General features: G+C 48.7%; 1 protein-coding gene across 1 annotated transcript in view; it reads left to right on the plus strand.

Annotated features, from left to right (window-relative positions):
• The window catches only part of ATRN (attractin), a 155,986-nt gene extending 146,228 nt beyond the window's left edge, over positions 1-9,758 (plus strand). Inside the window, exons 28-29 of the mRNA XM_040063653.2 lie at positions 4,374-4,488; positions 5,927-9,758. Of these exons, the coding sequence (XP_039919587.1) occupies positions 4,374-4,488; positions 5,927-6,051 (240 nt within the window). The 3' untranslated portion in view covers positions 6,052-9,758. The remainder of the gene's footprint in view (positions 1-4,373; positions 4,489-5,926) is intronic.
• Positions 9,759-18,223: the final 8,465 nt, after the last annotated feature.

Consider the following 18,223-nt stretch of genomic DNA (forward strand, 5'->3'; position numbering starts at 1 on the left):
GATCTGCAACAGAAGAGGATACAGAGCTGTGCCAGGGCAGGCTCAGGCTGGAGATCAGGAAAGGTTCATCCCCAGAGGGTGCTGGCTCATTCCCAACTCCAGGAGCTCCAGGAGTGTTTGAACAGCGCTTCCAGGGGTGCACGGGGTGGGATTGTTGGGGTGTCTGTGCAGGACTGGGGGTGGGACTGGGTGAGCCTTGTGGTCCCATTCAACTCAAGGGATTTTATAATTCTATGATAAGAGCACTCAGAAACCACTTGAGTGGGCAAAGAAGGGAGACCTGAGCTCCTCTGAGGTCTCCCCACCAAAACTCCACTTGATGGAGCCAGCCAGCTCCTCAGATCCTTTGTGCCCTGGTGGCACCTGCGCGGGTCACATCGAACCAGGGGCAGGGCAGGGCTGGCGGTGGGGGATCCGCGGTGCAGCTGGCGCTGGAGCTGCTGCTCGGAATCTCCTGTTCTGCTGCCTGTGTGCAGAATCTGCCTCCAGCGCTGGGTTCTGTGTCGTGCAGAGGGCGCAGCGTGTCCTTCACTCCCGGCTGACCTCCCTCATCCAGTTCCTCGTTCCCTCGCTCGCTCTGAGTCATTCCCTCGCTGCGCTTTGTCTCTTGGCCCGGCGAGCACCGCTCACAGACGAGATGCAGAATGAGTCACAGTTCAGAAAACAGGTGCCTGAACCGGGGCTGTCAAAAATAAATGTGCAGGACTCGATTCTTTAGGCATGTTATTGTTGTTATTAACTGCAGCTTGTCTCAGGGGAAGCTGGGTTTGATGGACAACAGGCCATGTTTTTCCCTTTTAGTTTTAAGATGCAGCAAGGTGATGTTGTGCTTAATTCCTTCCAAATTAGTTTGCAACCGCCTGACAGGTTTTGGCTGCGTCTTTATCCTTGCTGTGTGTGGTTGAGAGAAACAAAGTTCCCCACGTGGGGACATGATAACGGTGTTTTGCTTACCCTCATCTTGTTTGGGGTTGTTCAGCCTGAAAAAGAAAAGGTTTTGTGTTGACCTAATTGTAGCATTTCAGTACCTGAAGTGCCCACCAGGAAAGATGAAGAGAGGTTTTACAAGGGCTTGGAGTGCCAGGACACAGGGAATGGCTTCCCCCTGCCAGAGGGCAGAGATGGATGGGACCTTGGGAAGGAATGCCTGGCTGGCAGGGTGGGCAGGACCTGGGACAGGGTGCCCAGAGCAGCTGTGGCTGCCCCTGGATCCCTGGCAGTGCCCCAGGCCAGGCTGAAAGAGGCCTGGAGCAGCCTGGGATGGTGGAAGCTGTCATTGTTCACTGCAGGGCATGAGATGAACTTCAAGGTCCCATCCAACCCAAACCATTCCATGATTCTGATTATTTTCTGAACAGGCTGACAAGGGGAGGAAGGAGGCTCAGGGCTGCATCCTATCCCCAGCTATCTGTGCTGTGAAACCAGGAGAGCAGAGAGGAGGAAGATGTGTGACCTTGAGGACCAAAATAAAATTCCATGGAAAGGGAAGATTGTGCCCACAGGGACTCATAATGAGAGTTTCTGCTGCACACTCAAGGTTCATTAGTTGGAAAGGGCAGAGGAGGAGAGAGGGTCTTGCCTGGGGCTGAGAGATGAGCTAAATTCCTCTCCAAGTCCCTTCAGCTCTGTGACTGAGAGCTATGTAATGAACGGCTTCTGTTTCTTTCTATTTTATGGTGTGCAGGAGCCTCAGCGTGATTTTGATACCACAGCAGAGGCATTGTCAGAGCCTGAAATGCTTCTCAGGTCACTGGTGGTTGGGAATGAGGTGCAGAGGGGAGCTCTTGGAGAGCTGGAGGAGGCAGTGCTTATGTTCAGAGAAGGAATTCAGAGCATTGCTCTTTCAACTGATCCAAAAGAAGGCTGTGATGTACGGCAGGGGAAAGCCCAGGGAGAGGGTTAAGGCACAGAAGAACGTCAGACAGATGAATAAATTGAAGTGTGAAATATTTGAGGTTAAAATAAAGTTTCTGGTGGCAGAGTGGTGAGATCCAGACCAGAGAGCCTCTGGAAAGGTCTCACAGAGATGATGGCGCAGGCTGAAAGTGTAACTGCTCTTAAAGCAGAGAGTTGTGCTTTTACGTGCCATTGCCTGTGTGAGTGGAGGGTTGGATTTGGTGACCCTGAGATGGATTTTCCAGCCTCCTGTTTCTGCTGTTTGGCTGGAGGATGGTGAGTGTGCTGCTGAGAATCCTCATGGGTTGGAAGGGACTCTAAAGGTCATCTTTCCATTGTCTGCTGTGGGCAGGGACAGCTTCCACTATCCCAGGGTGCTCAAAGCCCCAGTGTCCAGTCTGGCCTTGAACACGTCCAGGGATCCAGGGGCAGCCACAGCTGCTCTGTCCCCTCCCAGGGAACAGTTCCTGCCCAATATCCCACCTATCCCTGTCCTCTGGCAGTGGAAGCCATTCCCTGTGTCCTGTCCCTCCAGGCCTTGTCCCCAGTCCCTCTCCAGCTCTCCTGGAGCCCCTTTAGGCCCTGCCAGGGGCTCACAGCTCTCTCTGGAGCCTTCTCTTCTCCAGGGGAACATTCCCAGCTCTCCCAGCCTGGCTCCAGGGCAGAGGGGCTCCAGCCCTGGGAGCATCTCCATGGCCCTTAATCCATTAAAAACAAATACGTTAAAAAGTATTAAAAAATGTAATCTTCTCTTACTCAGTTGCTCCTTCATTCTCTTCCCTCCATCCCTTCTCTGTGTGTTTTTTGCTGCCTATTCTGCTCAGTGCTGAAGGTGAGCACAGGAGCTCTCTGTAACCCAAGTACATCCTCCAAACTCTGGAATTCAGCAGAACCGTTTTATTAACAGTAGAGTAAGAGAGATACTTGAGTGTCTCCAAAAGAAAATCAACTTTGTGTTTGGTTCTTGCTCCCACCCATATGGCAAAGTCTGTGGGCTCTGTCCCTGCAGTTGCCTTCTCTGTGCTCTCTCCATTCCGTCTGGCAGTTGAGTCACTGTGGGATGCAGCACCAGGGTGTGCTTGTTTCCTTCTGGGAAAGCTTTACTCTGAGTGTGATCCCCTCCTTGGGGGCGGGGAGATGAAGAAATCTGCTGTCATAAACCAGGCAGGCACAGCTTCCATCATCCAGCCTGTGCAGCACGCCTTTATCTGCCTTGCACAGACCAACAAATCCTGCTGCAATCATTGCAGTAAATGTGAGATATGGAAAGTTTTAAGTTTCATTTTGCTTGCTGTTGTCTCCTTTTGTCTTTTTTATTGAGCAGCAGTAATTTAACAGCATGTTTGGCTCCTGTTCGGGCTTCTTCATGGCTTACGTTGCATTGAGTTTCTGTTGAACATTTGAGTACCGTGGTGTAGTTTGATGGAAAAAGCACTAATTATTTCATTAACACCAGAGTGAAATTTGTCCATACTAAACAAGAAGACAGAAAGCTCTGAGTGTCTTGGGTAAAACAGTGTTTCTCAGCTTTTGTAGCCAATGTGGAACAAAAGAAGAAACTCAGGAACCTGTACTCATTGGTGAAGACTTGCATCCGCATCTGACTGTTGTTGCATCCCACAGTAGCAGTGATCCTGTGTAATTGTGTGTGGGAGTTGGGCCAGGCCCAGGTGAGAACAGACTTCAGTTTCTGGGCTGGGCTGTTGCATTATGTCTTTCTAATGACATACTGAAGTTGGCTGTTGATCATTTGGGTAAAATATTCCCAAGAGTGAAGCAGGAGAGAGATGGTCACAGACACTGAGGGTCAGCAAGGGATCCAGTCCCCTGCTCCTCCAGGGTGGGAGAAAGCTGACTGCCCATTATATATTAGAATAAGCAATTGAAAGGGCCCTTAAAGCCCATCTCATTCCACCCCCTGCCATGGACAAGGACACCTTCCACTAGACCGGGTTGCTTCAAACCCCGTCCAACCTGGCCTTGAACACTTGTTTTTGTTCTTGGAAAAATGTTTTTTACTGTGTTAATGCATAGAGTGCTGTTAAGGTGGTACATGGAGTTAAATCCGGGAAATAGAAATCGGAGTACGGACTCGCCGTGGTCATGCGTGCTGATACCAGTGACGTGCTGCTGATGGGGTCGATGGAACAAAACCCTCAGTCCTGTTGATCACATAAGTTGCTCCTTTGTTATTGAATTTAGGGAGAAATACGAGCCGCGTGTAGTGCTTGACTTTTTAATAGCCTGATTTTTATTAAGTGAATGTGTTTTCTTGTGATGACTTGTGTTTTGATTGTTGCTGACAGCGGTTTTAGCTTTGCTGGCTGTGTGCTGGAAATTCACCCAGCACAGCAGTGTGGTTCATGGTGGTTCATGCCCTGGGGCTTGTACAAGCTGAAAAAGCGATGCTGGGGGAAGAGGGAGGGTGTAAGGCACTGTTTAACATTTGTTTTCTCCCACTGCTTCCCTCACGGCAGACTGTACCAAAGCCGATCGCGCTGGAGCCCTGCTTTGGGAACAAAGCAGCTGTTCTCTCGGTGTTCGTGAGGTTGCCTCGAGGACTTGGGGGTATTCCACCACCAGGCCAGTCAGGTGAGGATTATTGTTGTCTCTGGTGGCTTGGAATTCGCTCTGTACTCCTTCTCCAGCCTTACAGATGGACTTTTCCTGATCCCACAGAAGCTGCTGTAGCCACAGGTCGGCTTGGGATGCGCTTGAGGTATTTTAGACTCCCTGGTTTGGGCCCAGCTGGCATCCAGCCTGAGCTTTGAGTTAATTACTAAGGTCAATTGATGGATGAACATTTGATATTGGACTATGCTTTAATTAACAGCCATACGGGGGAAGGAAGGATCTGGTGCAGCCATGTTTGCAGTAGTTACTTGTGAAGGTAACTTGTCACTTGGCCCATCTGACTTCATTCCCAGCTCCATTTGCAGGGGAATATCAAGTTACAGAATGATGGAAAGGTTTGAGTTTGAAGGGACCTTAAAGCCCATCTCATTCCACCCCCTGCCATGGACAAGGACACCTTCCACTAGACCAGGATGCTGGCCTTGGACACTTCCAGTGATGAGGCAGTCACGGAACAAATTGTGCCAGGGCCTCCACACCCTCAAAGGGAAGAATATCCCATCTAACCCTGCCCACTGTCAGTCTGAAGCCATTCCCCCTTGTCCTGTCACTACAAGTCCTTTCAGAGCATCTCTGCCCTCCTCTTAGGAGCTCTGAACAAAGAGGTTTTCCCCATTCAGTTGAAGGTTTCCTTGTTCTCAACCCCTTCACACCTAAACCTGATGTCAGGGCACTGGGACATCATCTCCTGGGCAGTATGGGATTTAACTGGGGTTCCCCAGTGCCCAGTGAGGCAAAGGCTCTGCAAAGAGCAGGGTCTGAAGGGATGGTTTGGTGTTGAGCTGGATTGAGCTAAGTCCCAGATGTGGTTTGTCTGTGAATAGAGCAGGGAGGCCCTGGCATCGGACGCCCAGGGAAGCTGTGGCTGCCCCTTCTCTAGAAGGGCTCCAGGCCAGATTGCACGGGGCTTGGAGCAACCTGGGAAAGTGGAAGGTGTCCCTGCCCGTGGCAGGGGGTGGAACTGGGTGGCCTTTAGGGTGCCTTTCAACCCAAACCATTCCATGACTCCCTGATCTGCCATGAGGAGGTTGCAGAGGTGATGTATCCACAGGAAGTGCAGCGAAACCTCCACGCACATTTGCTTTCAGGTTTATTGTAGTCTATCTACTGATGCACAGAAAGGCACCTTCAATATTAAGGGTTCATACAGAGTTTTACATCCAGTAATACTCACTCTTATTGCATCTTTTCCTCCTGCTGTTGCTTCTAATTAAACATGCAGTATTTCACCTCCTTTCAGAATATTGGCTGGAGTTTAATTCTTAAGCCAAAACACTTTTCTAGTTTATTCAAAAAATTCTACAGGTTTTGTGGCCTGGAGGGTTTTCTCAGCTGTTCCTGAAGGATTTGTTGCTGTGGCTGTTCTGTTCCCTGACTGTTTGTTGTGTTGCCTCAGGTCTCGCAGTGGCCAGTGCGCTGGTGGACATTTCACAACAGATGCCAATTGCTTACAAAGAGAAATCGGGTGCGATACGAAATCGGAAGCAGCAGCCCCCTGCACAGCCAGGAACCTGTATTTGATGCATGGACATCAGAAACTGTCTAGGGTTTTAAACAAAATGGAAAAGTAATACCGAGGAGGAGGAGGGGGAGGAGAAAGATTTCCAAGTTGTGTCCCAAGAGACTAGAAGCACCCGGAAAAAAACACAACTTCCTTGAACCCAGTTTTTTTCTCATCCACGTGCTAGTTGGCTTTATTTGACAACTGTTCCACTTAAGTTTTACTGACACATGACTTCAGATTGCTCCTTTGTTTTCTTCAAGTTTAAAGCAAAATAATTTTATTGCAGGTGTGGTAAGGTCCGATGTCACCATTCCTGGTCGGTGTAAATACAACAGTAGTCTGATACGAATGACACTCAGGTTTCTACATGGAAAGCGCTTTGTAGTTCGTGTATTTATCAAACTGTACAAAAAGAAAAAGATCCAGTGTTTACAGGTGTCAGCTCTCAACACATAAACACTACTATTAATCTTCAAAGCATCTTCATCCTTTGTTTTCATTTAATATTTAATTGTTCCCTCATTATTTCAGTGGAACTCTCTTCCAGGCACAGCCTTTTTGTAGTCATCACGGTCCAGGAATGCAAAAGCTGGGATGGTTTAAAGGTTGATGTTGCTCAGACCACATGAAATAACTGGAAAGTTGGATGTTGCTTTGGAAAGACTCAGTGTTTACATAGTCTTAACCTGCTTGGAGTACACCACACATAAGTGCCTAGACGTGAACAGATCTAGGGAATGAGGAGACTGCTACACACGCTGCTTTTCAACATAATTAAATTCCTTTAAAGGTATGTATACTCACATCTAGAGTCACCCAAGGCACTCTGTGTCCTCTGTCGTGTGCAGTCAGAGGAAAATCGTATTTTCCTGACCAACCAACTACTCATCCAGATGGAAATATCTGGAAGGCACGCAGAGTTTCAGTATCTCATAAGAAAACTCCTGGTTTCACCAGCATTTTCATAGAAGCAATCTGTGTTCCAGGTCAGATGCATCACATTTTTCTGATTTTGGCCTCTTTCCTCCCGCCATCCTTCTGGATGAGAGCTGAGCTTGGAGGTATTGCTCCTCAGTGGTTATGATTTGCTCCACCTTCTTACAGGGTGTAAAAAGCAGCACTCCTTGTGCCAGATCACTTGAGGATGAAGTAAAAAAGAACTTTAAATGAAAATCAAGCAAAGCAGCTTTGTTTTGGCACAGGTTTGAGTTCTGCACCATCAGATCCTGGTGTTTCCTGTTGGGCTCGAGCTCTGTTAGACGTTGAAGAAGCGGCTGGTTGGTGAAAGGATGAGACTTGCAAACAGCAAAGAGAAGGTTTGGCGTTTGGGGGGTGCATCGAGCCCTCTGAACTACTCTGGCAAGCTGGGACTGTGCCTTGAGGCTCAAGGTTGGACTGAACTCACCCATCTGTGTGTGGTGGTGTCCAGCGTCTCCCTGGAGCTGGGAATGTGGCGCAGGGCCAGGGCTGCACAACGTGGTGCTGGAGCTGGTAGGAAGATGTTAGTGAAGGTGCCAAACAAGGCTTCATTGCAGCAACTGTGCATTCATCCCGGTCTCTGAGTTGGTGGGTTCTGTTGAGGACGTCTGGTATTTAATAATGGAGAAGTAACACGTGGAAGGGAAGTGCTCTTGGATCTGGCCAGGTAGCACCTTTCAACTGAAACCCAAATAACTGCTCCTTTTTTGTGCGTGTTCTGGTGATCAGTCACATATCAGCCACTCATGTCTGGGGTGTTTTTTTCTAACCATGTATTTTGAAGAAGCTCTTTGGAGCTTGGCAGCATTGCAATAAAGAGGTGAATTGCTCTGTGTCTCTGGACAGTGGTGATGGGAACAGCTTGATGGTTTAAGGACTGTGGTGGATGATAATTCTGATTTAATGTGTCATTTAACAAGTGCAATGGGACTGCAAAAAAATATTTGGACTAGAAAATTATTGGAAAAAATGCATTATATATAAAAATATATATAAATGCATCTGTTTCTAAACTAGATGTTTCAGTGCTCTCTGGGAAGAAGGAATTACATGGGGAAAAGGGTTGAACTTTGTCTTAGAATGAAGGGATTTAGGCAATTTAATTTTACCTGATGCACAGATTACCTCAGACAGATTCATCTCCTAATAATATTTTCTGACTTGCTCAGTGATAAGGTTAATCTGAACTGGAGAAACAAGACTGGACTAAAATCCCTCCCCTGTTACTGCATGTTTTCAGCCATGATGCACTTCCTCGTGTTTGCAGATTCGTTCTTGCTGTTTTGGGGAGGAGAACTGCAAGCCCAGATGGTGAAAAGCCCCTGTACTTGAGTTTCCCTCTTCAGGACAGCATTTGAGCAGGTGCTTAAAGTCGTTGGGTTTTCCTGATTACAAACAGCTTTCAGAACTGTAGGTCTGAGGGGGGGAGGGGATAGATTTTTACATTAACAAAAATACATAAATACAGAGTTTGGGATGTTTTCTCACTCCTGGAGAGCTGGGCTGTCTGGTCTGCAAAACCTACAGTGTGCCCAGGAGTGTGGTCAGAGTGAGGTGTCAGATACTGGAAAAATGAGCAAAAATGATCAAAGTCAAAAAATGTAAATAGAGCGACAAGAGTTACTTACATAAATAAAAGGAACCAGCTCCTTTAGGATGTAGCTCTACCCTGCATCTGATCTCCATCCTGATGAGGGAGAACTTTATTCGTAGCTCTGCTGCAGTTTCATCCCAGCTTAGAGGTAAACAGGGAAAAAAGTGGGAAAGGAAAGGGGAAAGAAAAATTTGCTGGCAGTTTATAATCAGGTTGGTATCAAAAGTGAAGGATTTTGGGGGTTATTTCATTTGGAGGTGAGATGGGGGAGAAAGAACAACCTTATTCTGTGGGAGAATCTGTAAATAAATGACAAATGACACACAGATTTTGCACTTGTACATAAACTCTACAGTAATGTGCAGAACATGGAGAGATTTAAAGTGTGTATAAACCAGAAGAAAATACTGAATGTATTTTTGATGCATTTTAAATGATGTATGAGTTTTGTCCTAATCACTCCTTCATCTGATCAGTATTAGATAACTTTCCCGAGCTTTAAACACCAGATTATATCGCGATATCTTGCAAAGCAGGGAGGCATAATTTGTGTGTTCAAATGCATTTCACTTAAATGTAGAAACCAAGTTAAATAGAGGCTTTTCCATTTGAAAGGGGGAAAAGCAACCTTTGGAGACAAACGTCCTTAAAGTGGTCATTATGTGGAGGAATAAATCGGTAGTTTAAGGCCTTTGTTACTGAAATTGTGGCAATGTTTCCATTCAAAATCACTATTTTCAGGGGTTTATAACTGGATGAAATTCAACATTTGATGTCTCAACCCTCAGAAGATTTTTAGCTTCTGAGAGGAGCCTTTAAATAATTAGTGAAAAAAAATCAGAACTGTTGGGACCCTTTTATTCTAGAAAACAATGGTGCCAGTGGATCTCTAAATAACACACTTTTTTTTTTTTTTTTTTTTTTTTTTTTTTTTTAAATTCGCCATTTTCCATGGTTTTTTAGCCCAGAATTTTCTCTGGGCTGTTCTAGCATGACCTTGCCGCACTATGGCTCAATATTTTGGATACAAGGAGATTTATGAGACACAGCTTTCAGTTGTTATTGTCACTTTCCCTGGGCTTAAAACGCGTTGTATTGAAATTACCAAAATAAAGCTGTCTGTGATGGGGTAATGCCCGTGATTAACATCAAGCCGTGGCGTCTGATGTCCAGAATTGACGGGTGTGGTACCTTGGGCACGGCAGGCTCCGCTGGCAGAGCCGCGCTCCTTAGGGGCTCTTCCTGTGCTAAAGGTGGCTCAGAAGCTCCATTTCTCTGCAGGAAACCTTGCTGAGGTCCCCAGGCACTGGGTTTGTGGGATGGTAGTGAGTGGCAGCTCAGCTTGCTTGGCCTAAATCATCTGAAAGGAGGGTTTGAGGCTGAAATCAAACTCAGGCCTTTCCCATAAGCCGCTGGAGTTCTGGTGCCACGGAGCTGGGCTGCCCCTCCGTCCTGTGCTGCTCCAGGCTGCGTTTCCTTTGCCATGAGACCCTGAGTTAGGGACAGGCACCAGCTGTATCTCAGAAGCCTGAACCCCTTTCCACTGGAAACGGGGTTTTGCTGCATTGTGAGAAAGCAACGAGCTGACTCTGCGTGCCCAGAGCAACTTCCCACCTCCTCTGTCCAGCCCCAGTGAGTGGCGGCTCTTGTGCCCCTCCCTGTCCTTGGGAGCACTTCCCTGCGCTTGGAAACACTTCCCTGTCCTTGGGAGCACTTCCCTGTCCTTGGGAGCACTTCCCTGTGCTTGGGAACCCTTCCCTGCGCTTGGAAACACTTCCCTGTCCTTGGGAGCACTTCCCTGTCCTTGGGAGCACTTCCCTGTGCTTGGAAACACTTCCCTGTGCTTGGGAACCCTTCCCTGTGTTTGGAAACTCTTCCCTGTCCTTGAGAACCCTTCCCTGCGCTTGGAAACACTTCCCTGTCCTTGGGAGCACTTCCCTGTCCTTGGGAGCACTTCCCTGTCCTTGGGAGCACTTCCCTGTCCTTGGGAGCACTTCCCTGTCCTTGGGAACACTTCCCTGCGTTTGGAAACACTTCCCTGCGCTTGGAAACACTTCCCTGTCCTTGGAAACACTTCCCTGTCCTTGGGAACCCTTCCCTGTCCTTGGGAACCCTTCCCTGTCCTTGGGAGCACTTCCCTGTCCTTGGGAACACTTCCCTGTCCTTGGGAACCCTTCCCTGTCCTTGGGAGCACTTCCCTGTCCTTGGGAGCACTTCCCTGTCCTTGGGAACACTTCCCTGTCCTTGGGAGCACTTCCCTGTGCTTGGAAACACTTCCCTGTCCTTGGGAACCCTTCCCTGTGCTTGGGAACCCTTCCCTGTCCTTGGGAACACTTCCCTAGGCTTGGAAACACTTCCCTGTCCTTGGGAGCACTTCCCTGCGTTTGGGAACACTTCCCTGTGCTTGGAAACACTTCCCTGTCCTTGGGAACACTTCCCTGTGCTTGGAAACACTTCCCTGTCCTTGGGAACCCTTCCCTGCGTTTGGGAACCCTTCCCTGTCCTTGGGAGCACTTCCCTGCACTCAGAAACACTTCCCTGTCCTTGGGAACACTTCCCTGTCCTTGGGAACCCTTCCCTGTCCTTGGGAACACTTCCCTGTCCTTGGGAACCCTTCCCTGTCCTTGGGAACCCTTCCCTGCGTTTGGGAACCCTTCCCTGTCCTTGGGAACCCTTCCCTGTCCTTGGGAACCCTTCCCTGCGTTTGGGAACCCTTCCCTGTCCTTGGGAACCCTTCCCTGCGTTTGGGAACCCTTCCCTGTCCTTGGGAACCCTTCCCTGTCCTTGGGAACACTTCCCTGCGCTTGGGAACTCTTCCCTGTCCTTGGGAACCCTTCCCTGTCCTTGGGAACACTTCCCTGTCCTTGGGAACCCTTCCCTGTCCTTGGGAACACTTCCCTGTCCTTGGGAACCCTTCCCTGTCCTTGGGAACCCTTCCCTGTCCTTGGGAACCCTTCCCAGCACGTGGGAGCAGCCCAGGGAAGGGAGGGACGGCGGGGCCGGCGCTGCCTTGGCAGAGCCCTGGCTGAGCTGCAGCAGCAGCTGGGAGAGGCACCTGGGTGTCTTTAGTGGGAAGCGCTCACCGAGTGTTGGGGCTGCGAAAGGAAGGGAAGGGATGGCTTGGGGTGTGCTCCTCATTTTTGGGTGTGTTCTTCTCAATTTTAGTCAAATTCCTGCCTTTTTCTGTTGGTAGCTGCTGCAGCGAGCTGAGTTTCAGTGCCAGGATTACTACAATATGTGTAAATGCAGATTTTTTCTGCATCAGGGCAGGTTTTGTTCAGTATGTTCCCTTTTTCTGACACTACACACAGACTATTTGTGTGTGTCTTCCAGGTACGAGAATTCTTTAGACATTTCCTCTCCATTTCGTATTGGTTCCACAAACCTCACCAGTAGAAAGAAAGAAAAAAATAACGATTGTTTCAGATTGTATCATATGTCAATCCATTTAAAAAAAAGAAAAGAAATAGTTTTATATTACTCTGAAATTTGTGCACAATAAATGTTCTTAAAACTAAAATCTTCGAATTAATTGTATTCTGGATTTTTTTCCCCTTTATTATGTAATTATTTATGATTTTTATCTGTGTTCAGACTTGATCTTAGTTTGTTAATATGTATAATTTAGCATTTATTGCATTCATATGTAAATAGGAGCAAGTATTGTAAACTATTTCATTGCTGGGGTTGTGGGTGTTATATATACACACATTTAGGATTGCGGGGTTTTGGTATAATTTTTTGTATTGTAAAATAACAGCTAATTTAAAGCCGGAACGAGAAAATTCTTTGGAGGTCTGTGCATTTTAAAAACAAATGTGAAGAACATGTATATAAATAAAAGTAAATAATGCAAATCTTTCCTCTGAAATAAAAAGTAGATGATCTGTTTAAATTTTTCCTCTTATTTATTTTCTTAAAATGGGGGGGCGGGGGGAGGAAATTCAAGGTGGTTTTGAAGGCTCCTGGCTGAGGTGAGGTTGAGTTCTGCTGTGGTGGTGGTGGGTATCAGTGGGCTCCTGGCAGGTACTGAATTTGGGAGGAGGGACGGGTCCTCTGCCAGAGGATGGAGGCTGCATCAATGTAATTCAGAGTTAAATCTGTAGATTTCAAAGATAGAGACAGTCATTAAATAGTTTCTACTCTCAGGTTCACTCTCCCCCAGGTGCCTTGGGGCAGCTCTTGGTCCCTGATCTCCTTGGCTGTCTCTGAAGGGGAGAAGGGAGGAGAATCCCAACGAGGTGTCAAAGTTTTCAGTACGTTAAGGGTCTTTGCCAACCTAAATAATTCTATGACTATATAGAAAATTGTCCTCCATGCAGGTGGTTTGTGATGGTCGGGGTTGAAGGAGGAATTTATTTGCTCCCACCCCCTCACTGGTGTCGGTCCCAGCTCTCAGGATACAACTTGATCCTTAAGCGGTTCAGCTCAATGGTCTGAAAGATCTTTTCCAACCCAGATGATTCAGTGATTCCCCAGTCCCAAAACTCTGAGCTTCTGCATTCAGGGTTTAAATAGAATCACAAAATATCCCAAGTTGAAAGGGATCCACAAGGATCGAATCCACCCCCTGGCCCTGCACAGACCCCAACAATCCCACCCTGAGCCCCCCTGGGGCACTGCCAAAGGCTCCTGGAGCTCGGGCAGAGTTGGGAATGTGCCCATTCCCTGGGGAGCCTGGGCAGTGCCAGCACCCTCTGGGATGAACCTTTCCTGATCTCCAGCCTGACCTGGCACAGCTCCAGCCCTGCCCTGGTCCCGTCCCTGTCACAGAGGTCTGAGCTGCCCCTCTGCTGCCCCTCATCACATAACCCCAATAGAACTGAAATCTCAGCCCCTTCCCTTTCTTACTCTAATATTTTTTTTTCCCAGTGAATTTCTTTGTTTAAATCCAACGAGGAAAATCTGCCCTCCATGGAAACTGCATCACCAGTTTTCAGCAGCAGCAGCAGCAGCTGTTATTTCGGATACACACAACAGCTGGAGAGACGCGGCGGAGGTGCCCGCTCCTCTCCCACCTCCTGCGCAGCACCCAGGGTGTAGCAGGACATCGCCCATCACAGATCTTATCTCTTGTTTGTTAGCTGGTGCAAGGCTTCTCACCCTTCACAAAAGCTTGCAATTTGGTGAAACAACCCGCTAAAGACCCTCTGTCTCATGGTCATTCAGGCACTGAAGAACGGGGAAAGTGACACTACTCGCTGACAAGAAACATCCTGCTGTGGAAGCAAGCTGGGATTTTTGACTGATAGACACTCCGCTTTACAAACTATAAAACCTGCACCAAACTTTCACAAAGTAAAAGTCTTCTGCACATTCCCTAATACTTTGCGGGGCTTTTCCCCAAAGCTGGGGCACCAGGTTTGCGGTTACTCTCCGGAGGGCTGAGCGGAAGGAGTCCGTGTACCCTGCTGGCAGTTCGGTGGTAAGTTCCACAGTTCCTGTTCTCTACTGTGTCTTTGCTATCTTTAATATAGGTACCTTAATGCAGCGCACTGTTTTATGAAATCTCCCAGTAGTTCTCTTGTTTTGCACTGGGTACTAAGTAGCTGTTCAAGGCCTTTTGTCTGTTACCTCCTGTCTGTTCAATAAATAACACATTTTATAATAACCCTAATCAGCCAGCCTTAAAAACTTGCGAGCCAGAGGGACTGAGGTGCAGGTCACCTGAGCAGACCTGAGCTGCCAAAAAATCGGAGCCTAAGGCAGGGCTTGTCTAAAGCTGTCACTTGATCCGTAACACCCAGGCATCCACAGTTCCAGTCCTGCCGGGATGCAATCCGTTGTTCTCCATTTATTTTTATGTCACTCTCCAACTTTGAAATTAGGCACTGCTGGGATGAAGCGGAGTTGAACCTGTCATTTATGAGCCATGAAGGTTTCAGCCATCATCGCCTCCGAAGACTGTTGTGCTGCTTCATTCCATGGCATTAAACTGGGGTGCAGGAGCCCAATTCCCAGCAATTGCTGCAGAGCTGAGCAGAGGATGCCAGGCTGACAGCACAGCGTGCGGTGTCCAGACTTGAAATGAAATGGGCAGGGGGTAGTGGTTTTAAAGCTGCTTTAAGTTTATTTTGGACAGCAGGAAAAACCACAGAGGGCTGGAGCCATTTTTCATCCCTGCTCTGATTTTTCTTGTCTTGTAGCAAAGAAGAGGTTTGAAGGAAAGGAAGGGAAGAGAGCATGGAGGTTTTCCAAGGCTTTGTGTACATCCAGGACAATGATCTTTGTCATCAGCTGCCATTGATGAATGGTTTTGGATTTTTGAGAGGAGTTTGAGGCTCAGATTTTCTTTCCACAAACCATAAATACCAACCACCTACAGAAAGAAGGGACTTACAGTCTTTTTAAAAACCAATTTAACTCCCCCAGAAATCCTGGACTGGAGGCTGGGTGGTGTTTCTTCCACCCAGGAAAAGGCAGGATTTGGGGCACCTCCTGGGTAGTTCCACATCGCTGCTTGGTGGTAAATCATCCACAACGGGGCAGAAGCACCAACATTTCCTTTTTGCCCCACTGATGGGAAGAGAGGAGGAAGAGAGGTGTGCTAAAGAGACAGAGTTCCGTAGCCAAGGCACTGCCGTTTGGGAAAAAAGAATTAACAGATTCTTGAGTTTCTCCCTGGGGTTTTTGGTTTCTGAATTAATCAAGCAGCAAAACAGGGATTGCAGGGACAGCGTGGAACCCCTAAGATGTTGCCAAAGGCATAAGGTGGGGGGAGATTTTCTAATGATGAGTTTTCCGCCTGGTAATGAGGCTGCAGGACCCAGGTGTCAGCATCGCTGGGGGAGGGCTGAGCTGCTCGTGCTCCCCACTGCAGGATGGCTGGGAACAGACTGTGCCAGAGTCCCAGCACCCTCGGCCACTTGATTTTGGGACACCGTCATCACCCTATGGAAGCTCTGAGGTAAGGTACATGACATCCTAGAGGCGCCTCTCTCCTTGGTGACTCCAGAGACTCAGTGACAGACTTGGGATTTGGGATCTGCACTAGAGAGGTCTCAGAAGAGTTAAATCTTTCCCACAAACAAAGAGCAAGGTCTCAGGGCTCCAACAGTATTGAAATGGGATGTCTTTCACTGGCATGTAGGGTTAGGACAAAGGGGAATGGATTCCCACAGCCAGAGGACATGGTGAGATGGGATATTGGGAATAAATTCCTCTCGGTGAGAAAGGTGAGGCCCTGGCACAGGGTGCCCAGAGCAGCTGTGGCTGCCCCTGGATCCGTGGAAGTGCCCAAGGCCAGGCTGGACACTGGGGCTGGAGCAGCCTGGGACAGTGGGAGGTGTCCCTGCCATGGCAGGGGGTGGAAAAGGATGGTCTTTACAGCACGTTCCAAGTGATCAATTGAGTTGGAAAAGGCTGTAAAGACCATCCTTTATGGTCCTTATAATATTTTAAATATTTTAACTTTAAGATATTCCATGATTCTGTGATCAGGCGCAGGACCAGGCCCTTCCTTCTCTCTCTTCTCTGCGTTCCTGGGCCCTCACTAGGGACACTCAGAAACCACATCTGCAGGGAATTTAGCCAAAAAAGCCCCGACTGGGCTGCTCTGGCTCTACCAAGGACAGCATTTTCCCCTCTTTATTTCCCTGCTGCTGACACGAAGCACAGGTGCAGCTCCACGAGCCCACAGCCTGCCGGGCGGGGGCTGTGGCTGAGCTCCCCCATCCGTGGTGACCAGCAATGGGAGGATGGGGTTTAATCTCTCCTGGTCCTCGTGCTGATCCCTGAATTCAGTTTGGAAGCAGAACTGGGTAGGTCTGGATGTGGTGGCTGATTGCGAAGCGCTGTCTGGACAGGGAATTAGAGCAGAGCACGGACGTATCTGGGTCTGCATCCATCCCACCTGCAGCTCGCCGGCTGTTTTATCAGCTCTGCTTCCCAGGCTGCAGCCACAATGTGCCTCCAACAGAGTGACTGGCAGGATTTCCATTCACATGTTCCCTGGGATCCTTGCTCCCACCAGAAATCATTTCCACTTCCCCTTAGAAAAAAAACCCCACAAAATGACTTAAACATTTTTCATGACAGAGCTCATTCTGCAGCTTTCCCCTTTGGCAAGCATCCACCGTTTCTGCAGAAATTCAGCGCTTTAATATCTGAAACAAGATGTCTGCATCCCTATCAGCATTTTAGCACAGTTTGTTTGGAGATAACGTGCGGTGAATTGTTGTTCCTGATTCCAACATCCCCTGGCAGCAGCTGAACGTCAGCTGCAGGATTTCACTTGTGCTGTGTCTGCAGCCACAGTGAGATGGCGACTTCGGCCTCTCCTTCAAACCTCCCGTGCTGCCCCAGGCTCTGGCCTGTCAGGGAAATGTGGAATGGCTTGGGCTGGAAGGGACTTTAAAGACCATCCAGACCCTGCCATGGGCAGGGACACCTTCCACTACCCCAGGCTGCTCCAAGCCCTGTCCATCCTGTCCTGGGGGCTGCACAGGTTGTAAGACCTTTTCTCGGGGAAGGTGGAAAATTCAGTCCCTGTGCTCTCTCCTCAGTGTTTGATGTCTGTGGCTGTAGGAGGCAGCGGCGCTCAGTTTTGTTGTGGGCACGGCCAGCACCCCTAAAACCATGCCCAGGCCCAGACAGGGGGTAGAAGTGAGGGTCAGCCAAAGCTTCTTCCACCAATTAGGGCTTCTGCTGCTCCAGGATCTCCTCCCCCTTAATTTAGGATGATTTCCAGGCTTTTTTGGGGTCATTTGTCACATCCCAGAGCAGGGTTGCTGCAGCCAGCCCCGTGCTCTGCCCTGACCTGAGCCTTGGGCGCTGTCCCTGTGCAGAGCCCGGGGACTCCCACGGGGCGTCCTGAGAGCTCCTTCAACACCAGGACCCGCTGAAGCCCAGCAGCTCCTGTCACCCCAGCACTGCCTGGCCCTGGACTGGCCCCAACAGCTTTTTGGGTGCTGACCTTGGTCGAGCAGCTGCTTGCCAAGAGCCAGGGAAAATCCCTCAGACCTGCAAGGCTTTCCCAGCCTGGGTCAGGTTCAGCTGGCTGGAACCTTCACTGGAATTGTCCTTTGATCAGCAGAAACCCAGCCTGGGTGCTGTCAGGAGGGAAAAGGCTTTGAGGAGAGTCTAAGTCCATCCCTAACCCTCAGGTTTTGTTCCTCCTCCGCGTCCTCAGATGCTCCATGCACGCCTGGAAGCAAACACAATTTCTGGGAGGAAAACGTGTCACATTTATGTGTTCAACCTTGAACTCACATTAAGAACTGACTTGAATTTCACTCATTATTTTTATATAAATTTTACATACATATATCGTCTAAATTTTTCCCCTATCTAGAATTGGCAAGAAAACATTCCATTTGCCTCTAATCAATTTTCCTGTGATTTATTTTTTTTAAGTTGCCCTAAATGGCTCACAGATGTTCACGGCACGAACAGAAGTCTTCCTGGCCGGCATGAACCGTCACCCTCCCTTCTCCTCCATCTCCCTTCCTCCTGTGCCCAGCTCAGGGGCAGCGCCAGCCTTTCCCAGCTACTTCCACGCAGTCACACGGTAAAGTCCCGGCATCAGTGGCTCCACAGGCCCCAAATTGCCGGTGCAATTATTCCCATCCTTGCTATATCTTGCACTGCCTCCCTCTTCCTGTGCTGGCACCAGCTTT

Source organism: Hirundo rustica, chromosome 5 (genome assembly GCF_015227805.2).
Source record: "Hirundo rustica isolate bHirRus1 chromosome 5, bHirRus1.pri.v3, whole genome shotgun sequence".
Classification (NCBI taxonomy): Eukaryota; Metazoa; Chordata; class Aves; order Passeriformes; family Hirundinidae; genus Hirundo; species Hirundo rustica.